Here is a 15,227-nt window from a genome sequence, read left to right as displayed (position 1 = left end):
AAAAGACGAACAGTCTCTCGTATGACTTACAGTTCAAAAACATAATCCGTAAACATGCTAAATCTAAATCGTAGAAGGGATGTGTAATTTAAATTTAGTCTGAATAATTAACGTGAGAATTTAGCGCTCTTAAAATCTCTTGTTAACTTGTTAATTTGGAAAATAACGTAATGAGGTCAACCCCGGCGCGAGAGGACACCGAGCCTCGGCCGGACGCCATGACACCACGGCAGTACAGCGCGACTCGTGGACCGGGGCGGACGCACGTCCCACGGAGAGGCAGCATCCTTTGTCTACACTGAAGTAACTCCTGGTAAATATAGTCACGCCACCGAAACCTTTTTTATTAAGCTCTCTGTGCGTAGCCGGTCCAATCTTTCGGTCTAGGACTTAATCTGGCCGCGTAAATTAAAAACTCCCTGCACCACACTTGGTCCGCGGGGCAGTTTGCCAGCATACAGCACGGGCCGCCTCCTGAAACCCCGAACTTTTGTTAAAGTCACGCGCCCCGGCGCTGACCTCACCAACGTAAGACTTGGACTAAGTTAGCTGCGGTCCGCGCTCCACCACAGTGGATGCGAACACCGCCTTGAAGCAAAGACATCCGGGATTGGCCGCCTCCAATCACACTCAACGGCTTGCTCACGTAACATATTAGTAATTTTGTGCAACGCCTTATTCACGTTAACATTTTAGTAATTTTGTGCAACGCCTTATTCACGTAACATTTTTAGTAAATTGTGCAACGTCTTATTCACGTAACATTTTTAGAGTGACTCTGTGTAATGTATAACTTGTGTATTGCGTAATGTCAGCTTCTGTACGACGTGGTGTGTAATCCACTGTATTACGCCAGACCCACAATAGCACGAATAAACGGCGCACGCCATTTACCGCATTAATTCAGCGCCTAATTAATCAGTCATACAAACCCCCAACCACCACCAAGTAGGGGATCCTTCCTATCCCACGCAACACCGCCGACGGTCCTAGTGGGCCACGCAGGGGCAACCGTCCCCACGACCCACCTCTCGACTAGAAACAGAGCTAGTCTGGCGCCCACCCGGAGACATTCCATTGAGAACAGCCTTTCCCGCTAGGAACCACACCGGATCTCGAACCCGAGTCCCCGGACGACGGCAGTTTTATTTGTTAGGTTAGGTTAGGTTAGGTTAGGTTAGGTTAGGTTAGGTTAGCGACATTCAAACACTTTAAAACACTATGGACGGTTAGTTAGGTTAGTATAGCTACATTAAAATAAACAGAGAAATATAAATACATATATAAATAAACCCGAGGTTGGCCGAAGGTGAATTATTCGGGTGTAATCGGGAATTGCAGAACTTTATGTGCATCTTAGGCTTCCCCCTTCTGAGAGCCGCCAGCGCCACGCCGAGGTATCACCCCCGTACGTCATTCCGCGCCGCCGCGCCGGTAGAAAAAACCCGGGCGTTCGGCCGTGCAAATACGTTCTTCGTAACCGCGAAGTTCAATCTCGTTGGTGCCCCCTTTTTTTAAAAAAAAGTGAAAACATATTTAGCCGCGTTGGGCGATTTTTGGTAGGGGGCAAAACTTACGGGTTCGCGTCACCGACATGCTAGTGACGTGTTGCGCCAGACTGTACATGTATACGTATATATACACTAGTACATTGTATATACTCGACTGTATCATGTGCATGTTGGACTTTTTTTTTTTGGATGGGTAAAAATCTCGTGAGTTCGCATCACCGACATGCTGTAGTAGCAGTAAGTGAAGTTAAATTGGGCGCGTTCAGCGATTTTCTTTGGTTTATTGTAACGTACACTGGGCTGCAGGTAAACATTCAATAAATTAATAAGTAAAAATTAAGGCCTTGGAAGTGTCAGCCCAGAAAACAAAACAACAATCATCACAGAGGTGCCCAGACGTCGTACAAAGGAATTTACTTATAACCTACTAGGAACTCTAGGAGGCTATGTGGATCGAGGATGAATAATAATGAAATAACATGACTGCTGGTTTGATTTATATAACTGCCCTGTTACTAAAATAATTTACTTAGATTTTTTAATTTTATCTTTAACTTTTAAGTACACATGTATTAAAATATATTAATAACAAACAGGAGGGAGCCCCGAAGCAACAAAATACATATAAAATAAAAACAACTATATCTCTTAAACTTGACCCTGGTTTTAAGTGAGCTCGCAGGCTCAAAATAAACACAATTACATTTTATTTTTAATTTTCTTTTCAAATGAATTTAACCAAATCCTGTGTCCTGAAAACTGGCGGTCTTAGCACCGGAGGTTTCGGTAGATTAAAGTCCAGAAGAAATCATTTTATGTAGAAACTTGTATGTCGACCGGAGAGGGGAGAAAACTTCTGACTGCATGAGCCCAATCACGGACTGCTAATTTGGCAGTGAAGTTCCATTCTAATTTGGTGTGCAAATCTTGAAGCTAATCTTCCAGGCTAATCTTGCAGGCTAATCTTGCACCCCGCCTGTAACCAAAGTCCCAAATTGCTTAGACTGGTTAACAGGCGGCTAAGGCTGGGCAAATCTATGTCCAGGGAAAGGCCAAAAAGAGGGGAGGGGAGGTATGACGACCACTTACCCAAAGTAGCGGGGTGAAGTCACGTTAGCTCGCTCCAGGAGTCGAGTAGGCAACACCCGGCGCGGAAGTTCGCAGAAGCCATGACGAAAAAAGAAATAATTTAGATTATAAAAAACTATTACGGGCAGCCAAATTTAAAAATAAGAAGATTGACGCATCGATGCCTTGACGTTGGAGACTACATGACGTAGTGTCGAGTCTTGGACGTACAACAGAGATGGACTCTCGCAAATCGCGACACGTGGTCTGTACTGACCAGATGCTGCCCGCCGAATCTTCGAAAAAGGGCATCGGTGCGCCTAATTAAAGCAGGTTAATGCACCCATCCAAAAAGGGGGGGGGGGGGGTGATGGCCCGAAGGTGTCCGGAGATGCCCGAAGGGCCGAAGCAGACGGCAAAACACTCGCAGCGCTCTCACCCGAGTCGCAGGTGGACTAAGGTCCCAATCGCAGCGCGACTGCTGCCAAAGTCGATTGTGACATGCTGTCTCTTATGGGAGGGATGAATAGTGCACTCTGGCGGCCAAGATGAGAACCTGGCTGGAGGGTCACAGAAACGTCCGCTAGAGTGCACTGGTCACACTCGCAACCAGCGGACAGAGCAAGGTTAGGGATTTTTCCCGCCGCTAGGCTTCGCTGAGGGCTCTGTTTGACAAGGGCGAATGTCCTTGAAGAGACCATGTACCCCGCTCGGAGTTCACTGGGGGTCGATGCTCCGGGTTGAAGTTCTCGTGAAGCCACAGGTGGGAGATGAGAGAAGGGGGGTCTAAACTTGCTAAGTCGCCTGGGAAAGGCGTCGTGTGGACCGTCCCGAGGCGTCGCCGAGGGCTGTAACATGGTCCTGCACATGCTGGCTAAAGGCTTACCTATGCTTGCCTCCAAGAAATGAAAGTTGCTAGCGGTGGGCTTGGGGTAGCGTTCGCTAGCACGAAAAGTCATACTGTTACAGGGAGAAAACGTGATGCAAACCGCTGTCCAGGGCCGGAACTAAGGGGGGGGCATTGGGGGGCATGTGCCCCGGGCGGCAAATATCAGGGGGCGGCAAAATATGAAAAGTGGTTCACTAAAACAAGTTGAAACTAGTCATTAAAAAAAGTTTTGAAAGTGTACATATCGCAACCAATAGTTAGCCAAGAAATTAAGAAATTCTATTTAACTTGATTATGCATAATTTGTAAATATATTCGTACTTCAAATGCGTTACTTCACTCTAAGAAACAAGTATTACCATAAAAATTCGTGGTCTGCGAAAGTAGAAGTAAATTTCACTGCGATGAGAGCTGGTATCTCAAGGACCCGTTGTGCGGGTGATCACTTGGCTGAGCAAGATGTAGCCCTTTCTCTGATAAATACCCTCATTTTTCCAGCCCCTACTCAGTCGCTCCTGTGTTTTCGTACCATGTGCGTCTCTGCCTGAGGACGGGAGCAGATAGCAGTTCCCGAAACGTCGCTTGTTTCTGTTTTGGAAAAACTATCGTGTTTGTTTCGTCTTTTCATTTTGTCGTGTTTTTGTCTCGTTTCAACTGTTGTGCTGAATTTTTTTGGGTTCAATATTTTTGTGCTGTTATCATTTGTGGGGTTTTTACCGTTCTATTTTGTTTTGGAAAACTATTGTGTTTGTTTCGTCTTTTTGTTTTGTCGTGTTTTTGTCTCGTTTCAACCATTGTGCTGAATTTTTTTTGGGTTCAATATTTTTGTGTCGTCATGATTTGTGTTTTTTTTTTTAGTTCTCTTAGTACATTTTTCTTTGTTTTTCTTTGTTTGTTGACCATATTCCTGTTACGGAATATTTTGATTTTGTGGTGTTTATATTCTGTTGACAACAGCAATTTTTTTCTTATTTTGTGCTTTTTGTCTTTTAGTTATTTTTACTTATTTATTTTATTTTTTTAGTTTTCTTCTACAGAAAAAGTGCTTAGCAATGGCGTATGTCCAAAAAACTTACATCAAGTAATGTTGAAAGTCATTGACAGATTAATTATGGAACTGAGTAACAGGTTTAAGGCTTTGGAGAACATTAACAATAAGTTTGGATTTTTTTAGTGGTGTTCAAATTCATAAAATGGAAGTAGAAGATTTAAAAGTCAAAGCAGCAGAATAAGGAAACACAGTGCCGATCTTAACAAAGAAGAATTCGTATTTGAAATTGAAAGTTTTAAGCACCATGCATTAACAGTAGACTATGATTTAAAAGATGCTACAGCATGAACAATGTTGAGCCTTATCTACAAAAATGAACTGGATGAGGCACATCCTAACATTACTACTGCTCTGAGAATGTCTCTCACCCTCCCAGTTACAATTGCGTCAGGTGAAAGAAGTTTTAGTAAACTTAAACTTATTAAAAGCTATTTGAGAAGTACGATGGGCCAGCAGAGATTAACAAATCTAAGTATTATATCTATTGAACACAAACGAACTGCTTTGATCAATTTTGATGATATTATTAACACTTTTGCAGCTAATCATGCTCGAAAAATTAAATTTTGAACTGAATTTCTTTGTATGATTATCAATACAATATTATACTTAATTCAGAATCACATGTTCCTTATGTAATTTTAGTACTTAATAAACTTATTGGTAAGACATTAATTTTCACTGCTGTGCAAACAATAAACAATATTTTTATAACAGTCTACTTCATTATAGTAAAAAATGTAATTGTATTAGTTTTCCAATTAGTTTACTTGATAAATAAAAATTCTCAATTATGTATAAGTGAATGGTATCATTTCAACTACCGCTTCTAACGAAAAAGGGTATTTTATAATGTTGATAAGGAGGGGGCGGCAAATTAAGCTTTGCCCCCCCCCCCTAACGAATCTCCTAGTTCCGGCCCTGCCGCTGTCGAGATGCTGCGATCACCAAATGTCAGCAAAAGGTATCTAATTGGGCCTGCAAGCAAGCGCAGGTGCACTGGGTAGCACAAGATTACGTCGGAGTGTACAGTAATGTAAACAAAATTAAATGAAATTAAAAATGCAACCTTATTTTTGTGGTATCCTTCTATAAAAATTTAAAATTAAATTTAAAATTCGTCCCCGAAAATTATGATAAACGGCACATTATTTATTTACGTAGATAATGTTGATTATTTGTGGATTTAAGTTCATTTAAGTTTTTATTTTTCAAGGGTAAAACTTAATTTATTCTATTTTTAAGGTTATAAGTTTTTCATTTTATTATATTTTCCAAGGAAATGTTAAAGTTATTGTTGAGGTATATATTGCGAGTGTTGGCTATTTTTAGTAGGTATTTAAGGTGAGTTTATGTTATTCTTTTGTTTATTTATTTAAGTAGTGAATTTTTTCAAATGTCAGGTAATTGATTTATGAGAGGTAATTTGATTATTTGTGGATTTAAGTTATTTTTTTCAATGATAAAACTTTATTTCTTCTAATTTTAATGTTATTATTGGTAGAGGCAAAACTTACGGTTTCGCGTCACCGACATGCTGGTGATATAATAGCTACCAAAATAATTTTCTTTTACGTACGTTTGACGTAGAAATGATGTCATATTACACATTAAAAAGAAAGTTTTAAGTTTTCATTTCTGTTGACAGTCCCCATGACTTTTTTTTTTTTTTTTTTTTTTTTTTTTAACGTTCCGTGCATTTGTACAAGCGACAGACGGGTAGTGAAAACGCAAATATCTAGGCGGTACCGTGATCAATTTCCGTGATACCTTTGAATATATATACTGTATAGAAGTCGCGAGTGGATAGGATTTACTCTACGTTTTACAGAAGCGTATGATGAGCAGCTTGGGAACTTCACCGCTGCAGTGCGCTGCCGTAACGCCCTGTATCGTCTTAGTTGTTATTTACACGTTAGAGCGCAGCGCTGTCACCCACTGTCATTCCCCGCACCCCCCATCCATCATTCACTGCAGCTCAACGTCGTTCAACGGGAGGGGGAAGGGGTGTTTAAAGAGTTCGACACTTGTCCGCTAGGGACCACCACAAGTCGATGCCCTAGAGATGGTGGCGATTGCGGCGGTGAATTTAACCAACTACCTCAAACCGTATTAGAAATTTTAACCTGGGCTGGCGACTTCTATACAGTATATATATTCAAAGGTGATACTGTAGGAAAGGGGTCTTGATTAGTGGTGGGCATACCTGTTACTTTTGAGTATCAGTGAAATCGGTTCCAGTGAAATTTAGGTTCCTGTGAAATTAAACGGTGAACGGTGAAATCTCTCTCTAGTAATGCTCGTAATCGTAAAGTGCTTCCTCGCACCGAAAAATGGTGAAATAAAGGGGATAAGTGAAATCACTGCCTCTCGGTGAATGATGAAATTAAATACATGCAATGTTTTTCACAGAAACCTTTCATTTTGTTTTGAGTTTATTTCGAGTTAAAATTGAAAAATACTACATAATAATTATTTTTAAAATATTTTTAATAATATTCATTCCATATTTATATCCCTGTCCTTTCAGTTCAATAATATAACGAACACATATTAATTTTAAAACATTTATGAGAATACATTATCTTCCGTGATATTCGGCTAGGCTTTCATTCGGTGAACGGTGATTTTTTTTTTTTACTGTAATTATTACAAGTTTGCAATTCGTATACTCCACATACAGTTTTACTTCAAAATATATACATAAAAAAATGATTGTACTAAGACTGAAAACGTCAGAAACTTAATTAAACGATTATGTGGACACTAAAAGCTAGTGGTCGTATTACTGTAGGTAATCAATTTCACCGAATTTCACTGATACTTGTAGAAACTGGTCGCAGGTATACCCGTGAAATTTTGATATCGGTGAAAAAGTAACAGGTATGGATTTCACTGCCCACCACTAGTCTTGATGGCTCTCAGACGGGGAAAGTGGAGGTGTTCACGCGCCGATCATAATTTTCTGAAAATAAAAATAATGGTACATGCTCTCCGGGGCAGGAGTGTCGCACCACGTGCAAGTGCGCGACGATTTTGTCTGAATTATTAATCAGAACTCATAAAAACGAATCATAAATGGAGACACGGACCCACGGTGGTGTGAAAGATGTGCCTCCACCCCAACAATAGCTGCCCCTCCGTGGTCCAAGGACACTCCAAGGTCGAATTCGCCTGTTGGACGCCGTACTCGGGATCGTTTGGCAGGCTTTCACGGGCCATTGTCTGAAGCAGCTTGGCTTCTGGGTTGTAACCGCGTCCTCGGCGGATAATACACCGACGTTTCGGTCGACAGTGCAGTCGCCATCGTCAGGGAGCAGTTACCTACTGAGGTAGGTAACCTCAGTAGGTAATTGATCCCTGGCGTAGGTAACCTCAGTAGGTAACTGCTCCCTGATGATGGCGACTACAATGCCGACCGAAACGTCGATGAATTATCCGCCAAGGACACGGGCTACAACCCCAGAAGTTTTGGCAGGGTTTTTCCATCCTCCGCAGAGACATATCCTTTTTGCCAGGCGGTGTCGTCGTGGAAATAATATTATAAGACTGTCCAGTCTTGTAGCCTCTGGCCTGTCAGATACGCCCCTCCCATGCCCTACAGACCAAGTGTAAGCATGCGCCAATGCACCGAGGCAAGAACTCAGTGCCGACGGTGACAGAGACAGCCTTTTCCTTGTCGCGGCGACAGGAGATACTGAAGACGGGTGCATGCGACTCTCATGTTATTTTAATCATATGTTCGTTCATTTGTGGGGCTTTTTTTTTGTACTATTTTTTTCCCCCTGTGCACTTAGGTATTTTTTTCATCTTGTATTGTTGTTCTGTGTGCCATGGTGTACTTTTATGTTCTATCAGTGTCATGGACCGTGAGAAGAGTCTAGAGAAAAAAACGTCTGGTATCGCAGCGTGTATATAGTTATATTGTAAATTTTATATATCTGGTGTACTAATGTGTTTTTTTTGCATACGCCATGTGTGATCTATTCGTTGAATAACAATAATTTATAAAACATAAAACAAACCAGGATGAGAGAAAGCTCCACATGGCACACGTCGCTTTGCGGCCTTTATTTATTGAACTGTTGAACAACACATAAAATTAATCCTAAAGTAAAAAAAAAGTTAAAGTAATAACATGATACTGTGAAAAATAATAGCATTGTACCTTAAAGTAAAACATAATAATGCGTAAAATAAACTAGAAACATTGATCTTGTGTAATTATGTATAATTTTGTGTTTGAAGTGAAGCATCTTAAAATAAAAAGCATAATATTGTATCTTAAAGTAGAAACACAATACTGTGAACATAAAGTCTTGAAGTAAAAGGGCCCAAAGAAAAAAAAACATAATTATTGTATCTTAAAGTAAAACATAAGTTTGTGTAAAATATGTACAATTGTGTTTTAAGTAAAAATGTATCTTAAAGTGTATCTAAAATGTATCTAAATAATGTATCATGTTACATTTTCTAGCTCGTAGAAAATTGTGGCTTGTAAAAGACTAACAGTCAATGTTTTTAAAGTTTTTTGTCTCTGTCTTAATATTTTGACTTTATAAAAAACAGGTTGTGATTTTTTTTAAGTAAAAAAATGTTTTATTTTATGTTTTACAGAAAAAAAAGTTTATGTGTTATAATAAAGTATTTGTGGTGATTTATCGCACAAACTAAATCATGCAAACACAATTTTTAACATTCTTTCTCGCACGCACGTTGTCAACTACCTCCGCTTGTAAAAAAAAAATCACCTCCATCATCAAAGGGACAAGCTAAGGGTGTAAACAATGAAATTAAAATTAGGAGATGATTATGTTAGTGAATATTCCTTTAATATAATTAATTCTCCATAATAGCTCACATAACAAAATAGGCCTATATTTGAACAACTCCATACATTCATCAAAAAGAAGGAAGAAACCATATACAAGTGAGCTACAAAGCAATCGTTAATAATCTGGTTGACTTTACTCAATAAGTTAATCTGCATCAAAGTTATTTAACTCAATAAAGGGTACTTTAACTGGAGGTAGAGTGGATATATCTAACTGCATAAAATAACATTAACACTAAGTCACATCGTCCACACATTCATCCCTTCACTATTGCAGGTACACAACTAAAGCACAGACTAGATAAAAATGGCAGTGATCACAGTCACCTAATTCATTTCTGCATTAGAAATATCAATCAACAACATTTCTAAAACCATGAATGAAACCCAGATTTCATTCTCATAAACAATAATTCTTTATCTGACTGAAGTATCTACACAACTGGGCATATCACGAATTATTATTGTAAATTTGCCCTCGTATTTTCCTTCCTCTCAAACCATTGGTTTGCCTAAACACTAGGGATGCAAACGATACATCGATGTTTTCATAACATCGATGTATCGTTCATGAAACATCGATGTTTTGAAGAGCGATACATCGCCGATGCATCGACGAAAAAGTCCAAAAACATCGAAATCGTTCATCATTAAAATTACCCTAGTTTTATAATATTTTGGCTATCATTTCATAAATATTTATTGAATATATATAAAAAAAAACTACGATATTTAGTTTTTAAGATACAATTTTTAACTGTCTATACTTACTATAAAAACCTACATTTTTAAGTAGGTATCAAAAATGTTGTAAATACTGAACTATTTGGTTGATTTCAGTATCAATTTTTTCCAGTACTTTAAGATGTGTAAAATCATTTGGAAAAAATAAATACCGTTAAAAAAATTTGTTTACATAAGAATTTTCTTTTAAATTTTGAAAAATATATGGAAAAAGCAGCGAGACTTTATGGACAATTTCATAGCTAGTTGTACATACAAGCTATTGATTGGTACCGATACGGTCTCGCTAGCTCTATAGAGAAAATTAATGTTACATTTTAAACCTGCACATACACTTCATGCTTTTCCCCTATTTTTTTTCAATTGCTTTTAATACATGTTTTTGTTCTGCATGAGACACGACTGTAAATGGGTTGTGGATATTGTGGTCAGGAACCTGTAGTAAGTATGGTTTTTGGCTACATACTATAATTTAAATCATTTTGGCATGTTTTTCCTGATATTTAAAAACATCGGTTAAAACATCGATGTATCGGTTGTCAGAACGATGTTTTTGACATCGATGCTTTTTCGTTTGAACATCGATGTTCGTGATATCGATGTTTTTAAGAGCGATGATGCATCCCTACTAGGTACCAATATCAATTAATATGATAATCAAATAGACAAAACAATCGAACAATTAAATAAGCTCATTAAATAGATAGCAATCCAGATCCCACATTTACAGGTGTATAAAACTATACGGTATTATCACTTTTCTTCAGCATTATCAGAACAACACTGAATTCAAAGCGACATAAATTTAAAATTTATAAAAAATGATTATAAAATAAAAACCAGCCATAAGAAATTGCTACTATCTATATTGCAATTTATTAACTTACTCAATCTTGATTGACACAAATACAATCTCTTTAAAAATACTATTTCTATTTCTGCACGCCAGGTTTAGAAAACCAACTAATTTTTTGTATCAATGCAGCTTTCCTTAATGTATTGTTATGGTGATGATAAAAATATGAACGCACAGTGCAAGAAAAAAATAGAAACATCACAACAGTCCTGCGCATTTTTTTTTTTAGTCACAAGGGAAAAATGGCCAGCTTATGCGTGGCAATGAATTATTGAATACCCTGGCATTGGCAAACAAAAAAGGCGACACAAGTCATTAACAATTCTCTTTCGCTGTGCAGCTACTAATAATTGCGGAAAAATTCCGTAGGACTCACTTCGTGGGTAACAAACAGTACTACATCTTCTTACCGCCTGCCACCACTATCTCGTAATAATCATGCAGCATGGTCAACTTGAACAATGCGCACTTACTTGTATGAAGATCTCGAAGACTTTACAACACCAGTTGCAAAGAAAAATTCTACCTGGTTCAGCTGAACAGCCGCACCACACCAAACTGTATCAAACAGATTGTACATCTTCCAACACTATAACCGACTATCCCGATTTAAAATCTTACACACCTGCCCATATAGGCATGTACGATAATCTTAACAATGCTGTCTTCTTAACACGCAAATTAGTACTGAAACCAATAATTTCAGTCGGCATAACAACAGTAAAATGACGAACTTTTCACATGCTTGTACTCGCATTTTATACAGGAGTAAACGTCGCCAATCACTGGTTAATTCTTCGTGCCAGTCAAACCCATGCTAACATGGCGGGCACAAGCAAGCGTAAAATTGCACATCTTCAATATTAAAATGACACATTACTCGGCAGGGAACAATATTTCAATCGTTCCCGCCTGACATCGAACATTTTTTTTTTTTTGCTATGTGGCCTACATTTTACGCCCTACAGCTAAAGGGTAAAATTGTCCTTGTTCAAATATCGTTAAAATATCGTAATCAAATATCAGCACGTATACGTTAATGTCTTACCCGGGACTCGAACCCAGACCCCTCGCACCGTAAGCCAGGGTGTATTCAAACTAACCTCCCTTTTCTATGCATTCGAATACACTTCGGCATTTCCCAACCGTCTCTCTAGTCACAACAATGGTCGCAAGGCGAGCATAAAAAAAGGGGCAACGGCACAACCAACCTCACAACACGAAAATCCCAGAGCGAAGATCCGAGGATACACGATCTAACCCGAACATCCCCGACTTCGCCGCGGCATCACCTCGTGCGCTCGCCACGCTACGACACCGCTCCTAGCGGAAATCGACGTTAACAAGGATTCTGATTACTTCCATAGATAGCGCGCGGAGTATTAAACAGGCCTAAAAAAATACTACAACACACTAAAGAATAATCTATCCAGTGACGAAGCGAAAACAATCGTCACAGCGTTTAATGGTTGGCCTTGGGTTCCCTTTTCGCGTCCAAACCTATATTTAAAAAAAGCCGAGCAGCCACACGTATAAACGCATGCTGCGGTGTGTTGTTCGCATATATTCTCGTTACCTATCGACCTGTCCGCTTTCAAGATTCTGTCCGCATACTGTGAGACTGCCCGCCTGTCAATCTTCCTGGACAATTAACTCCAAGCAGTGCATTAAAAACCGTTATTTTGCCACAAAAAATTAATTTTTGTAAAGAAAATAATTATTGGTCCTTCAGTGCCTCATTAGTTTCAGAAATATGTTTGTTAGTAATTAGTGGAATAATGTCTTTAAAAAATAATTTTGCAATCATAAAAATGGGTAAATACTGACAGAATTATATTATAGTAGCCTATTTAATGTTTTGAAAGGAAAGTAACCAATCTCCCTTAGCATATTCTTCAACAGAAACGTTTCTGCCCTTCGTAGTTGTGTCAGTTTGATAAATTGCTTCATCTTTCTTTGACTCTCCTGCAGTAACCTGCTTTCTCATGCAGTATGTTGCACACACTCCTTCATCTCTTTTCACGCATTCCCCGAGGCCCTTCCCTTTCAACTCCTGAACCCTCCTCCCCCCCCCCCCCCCAAACAATTACTTATGCATGCTCCGTCCTCTCAGACTTGCTTGTTACAGTACTCGAAGTCCCCGCCTACTCGGACTCAGAGAATGAGTGTGCAGAACACTGTTGCACATGTCGTTACGGCCGCCATCTTGGATTCTATAAACATTGCACATTTCGTTACACCCGACATCTTGGAAGTGTATTACGTATTCGTTGCACTTTTCTTTACGGCTGCCATATTGGATTCTTATATCGTTTCAAATTTCGTTACGACCGCCATCTTGAAAATCCGTAATTATTATCAGATTTATATGGGAAAATATTTAAATTTATAAAAAAAAATTAATCAAATTTTAATAAAATATTATTTCAAAAACGCACCTACGTTATGGAGTCCTCGGTTCGAACCCGGTGAGGGCAAAAAGAAAAGAAAAAGACGACCGCTCCTTCCTCCACGGAAGCGGCCGGCAGACTGACCTCCCACCACTAATGCCAAAGTATACATACATATCGCCAGCTGGTATGACGTCACGTCCACCGTCTTGTTTTCGTCTGCTGGAGGCCACCATCTTCTTTTTTCGTCTAATAGAGTGCACCGCCGCCACGTTAGTTTAATTTTTTTTAACCCACCATAGTGCAGTAATCTTTTTATTATTACTGTGACACCCCGCCATCTTGAAATTACATGTACACACTTGTCAGGGTGCGCCCTGCTGTCCCGGCTCAGCCAGGCTCTGGCGGTGTTCGCCGGTGGCGGCAGCTGGAGGCGGACCTGCGGCGGAAGATGTCCTCGGCCCCCGGCGGCGGCGGCGGCGGCGGCGGCGGCGGCGGCGGCGGCGGGATAGAGCCCTGAGAGCAGCCCTGGGCCTCGTGCGACCAAATTATACGTGAATAGGGTTCAAACTGCGCGACAAAATTATTATGGGAATAGGGTTCAAACTGTGAATCAAAATTTTATGTGAATAGGGTTCAAACTGTGCGATCAAATTAATATGTGAAGAGGGTTCAAACTGTGCGACCAAATTAATATGTGAATAGGGTTCAAACTGTGCGATCAAATTAATATGTGAATAGGGTTCAAACTGTGCGACCAAATTATACGTAAATAGGTTTCAAACTGTGCATCCAAATTATATGTGAATAGGGTTCAAACTGTGCGACCAAATTAATATGTGAACAGGGTTCAAACTGTGCGACCAAATTATATGTCAATAGGGTTCAAACTGTGTATCAAAATTATACGTGAAAAGGTTCAAACTGTGCATCCAAATTATATGTAAATAGGTTTCAAACTGTGCGACCAAATTATACGTGGAAGAAAAAAAACTAACAGCGACGAAAGTGCAAAATGTAAAAAAAAAATGTTAAAAAAATCGAATTTTTCAGTGAAATATATTATATTGGGCTCATACTTATGTTTTAAAATTCTCTTAAATAACGGTCCAACTGTGCACAATGACAATATTCACAGTAGAGTAGTAAAATTATTTAAAACTTAAAAAAATAAAAGTCATGTACCAAATTCGGTCCGTCTTGTTTGTTCATAGGGTGGAGCTCCTGACTATAGACTGGTACAAGACTGTATAAGGTTTACCTCCTTAAGTAGTGTATTGTGTTTTACGTAAATGTTTCCAAGCACCATTCTCAAACAACTGCTACCCCATTCCACCATTTTTACCAAACTTCCCCTCATCTACCTACCATATTGCATAAGGATTTTTCTACCTCGCTTCCCCCTCCCCATTTTTCATTATCCATCAACCTCCGCTTACCAACCAATCGTTGAGTGACAGCCTTAAATCATAGTGGCAACTTCCCCCATTCTTCCATTGGCCTTTTCAATAACCTCCCCTCCTTTCTATAAGGGTTTACCAAGATGTCTGCAAGAAGTTCTCCCACCACTTCGGGGGTCTCTGTAGTCGGGTCTCCCGCCCGACCAATCACATTCCTTCTTCACCCCCTCTCCTCTAGGATGGTGTTTAATGAGGGTTATGATTGGCTAAGGAGTAGGAACATGCGGCCGCGAAGTTGTAGAAACCCTTTATGTGCAACGGAGGCTTGAATTGGAAATTAAGGATTTTTTTAATGTTTATGATGGGAAGGGGGAAAGTTACAGGTCATTTGAAAGTTTTTAATTACTCCAGGTCCTCAGGGGGTTACAATGAAGTGACTGTATACAAAAATAGTAAATAAAAACATTTCTTATAATATATCTTT

At 39.4% G+C, this 15,227-nt stretch overlaps 1 protein-coding gene across 1 annotated transcript in view; it reads right to left on the bottom strand.

The window, feature by feature from the left end:
• LOC134541060 (eukaryotic translation initiation factor 3 subunit D) overlaps positions 1–12,117 on the bottom strand; it is a 97,377-nt gene extending 85,260 nt beyond the window's left edge. The window contains exon 1 of the mRNA XM_063384202.1: positions 11,427–12,117. Coding sequence (XP_063240272.1) covers positions 11,427–11,533 — 107 coding nt within the window. The 5' untranslated portion in view covers positions 11,534–12,117. The remainder of the gene's footprint in view (positions 1–11,426) is intronic.
• Between the last annotated feature and the right edge of the window lie 3,110 nt (positions 12,118–15,227).

This window comes from Bacillus rossius, chromosome 18, assembly GCF_032445375.1.
Source record: "Bacillus rossius redtenbacheri isolate Brsri chromosome 18, Brsri_v3, whole genome shotgun sequence".
Lineage (NCBI taxonomy): Eukaryota > Metazoa > Arthropoda > Insecta > Phasmatodea > Bacillidae > Bacillus > Bacillus rossius.
Note: the sequence above shows the minus strand (reverse complement) of the source record. Positions and strands in the feature narration are given on the sequence as shown.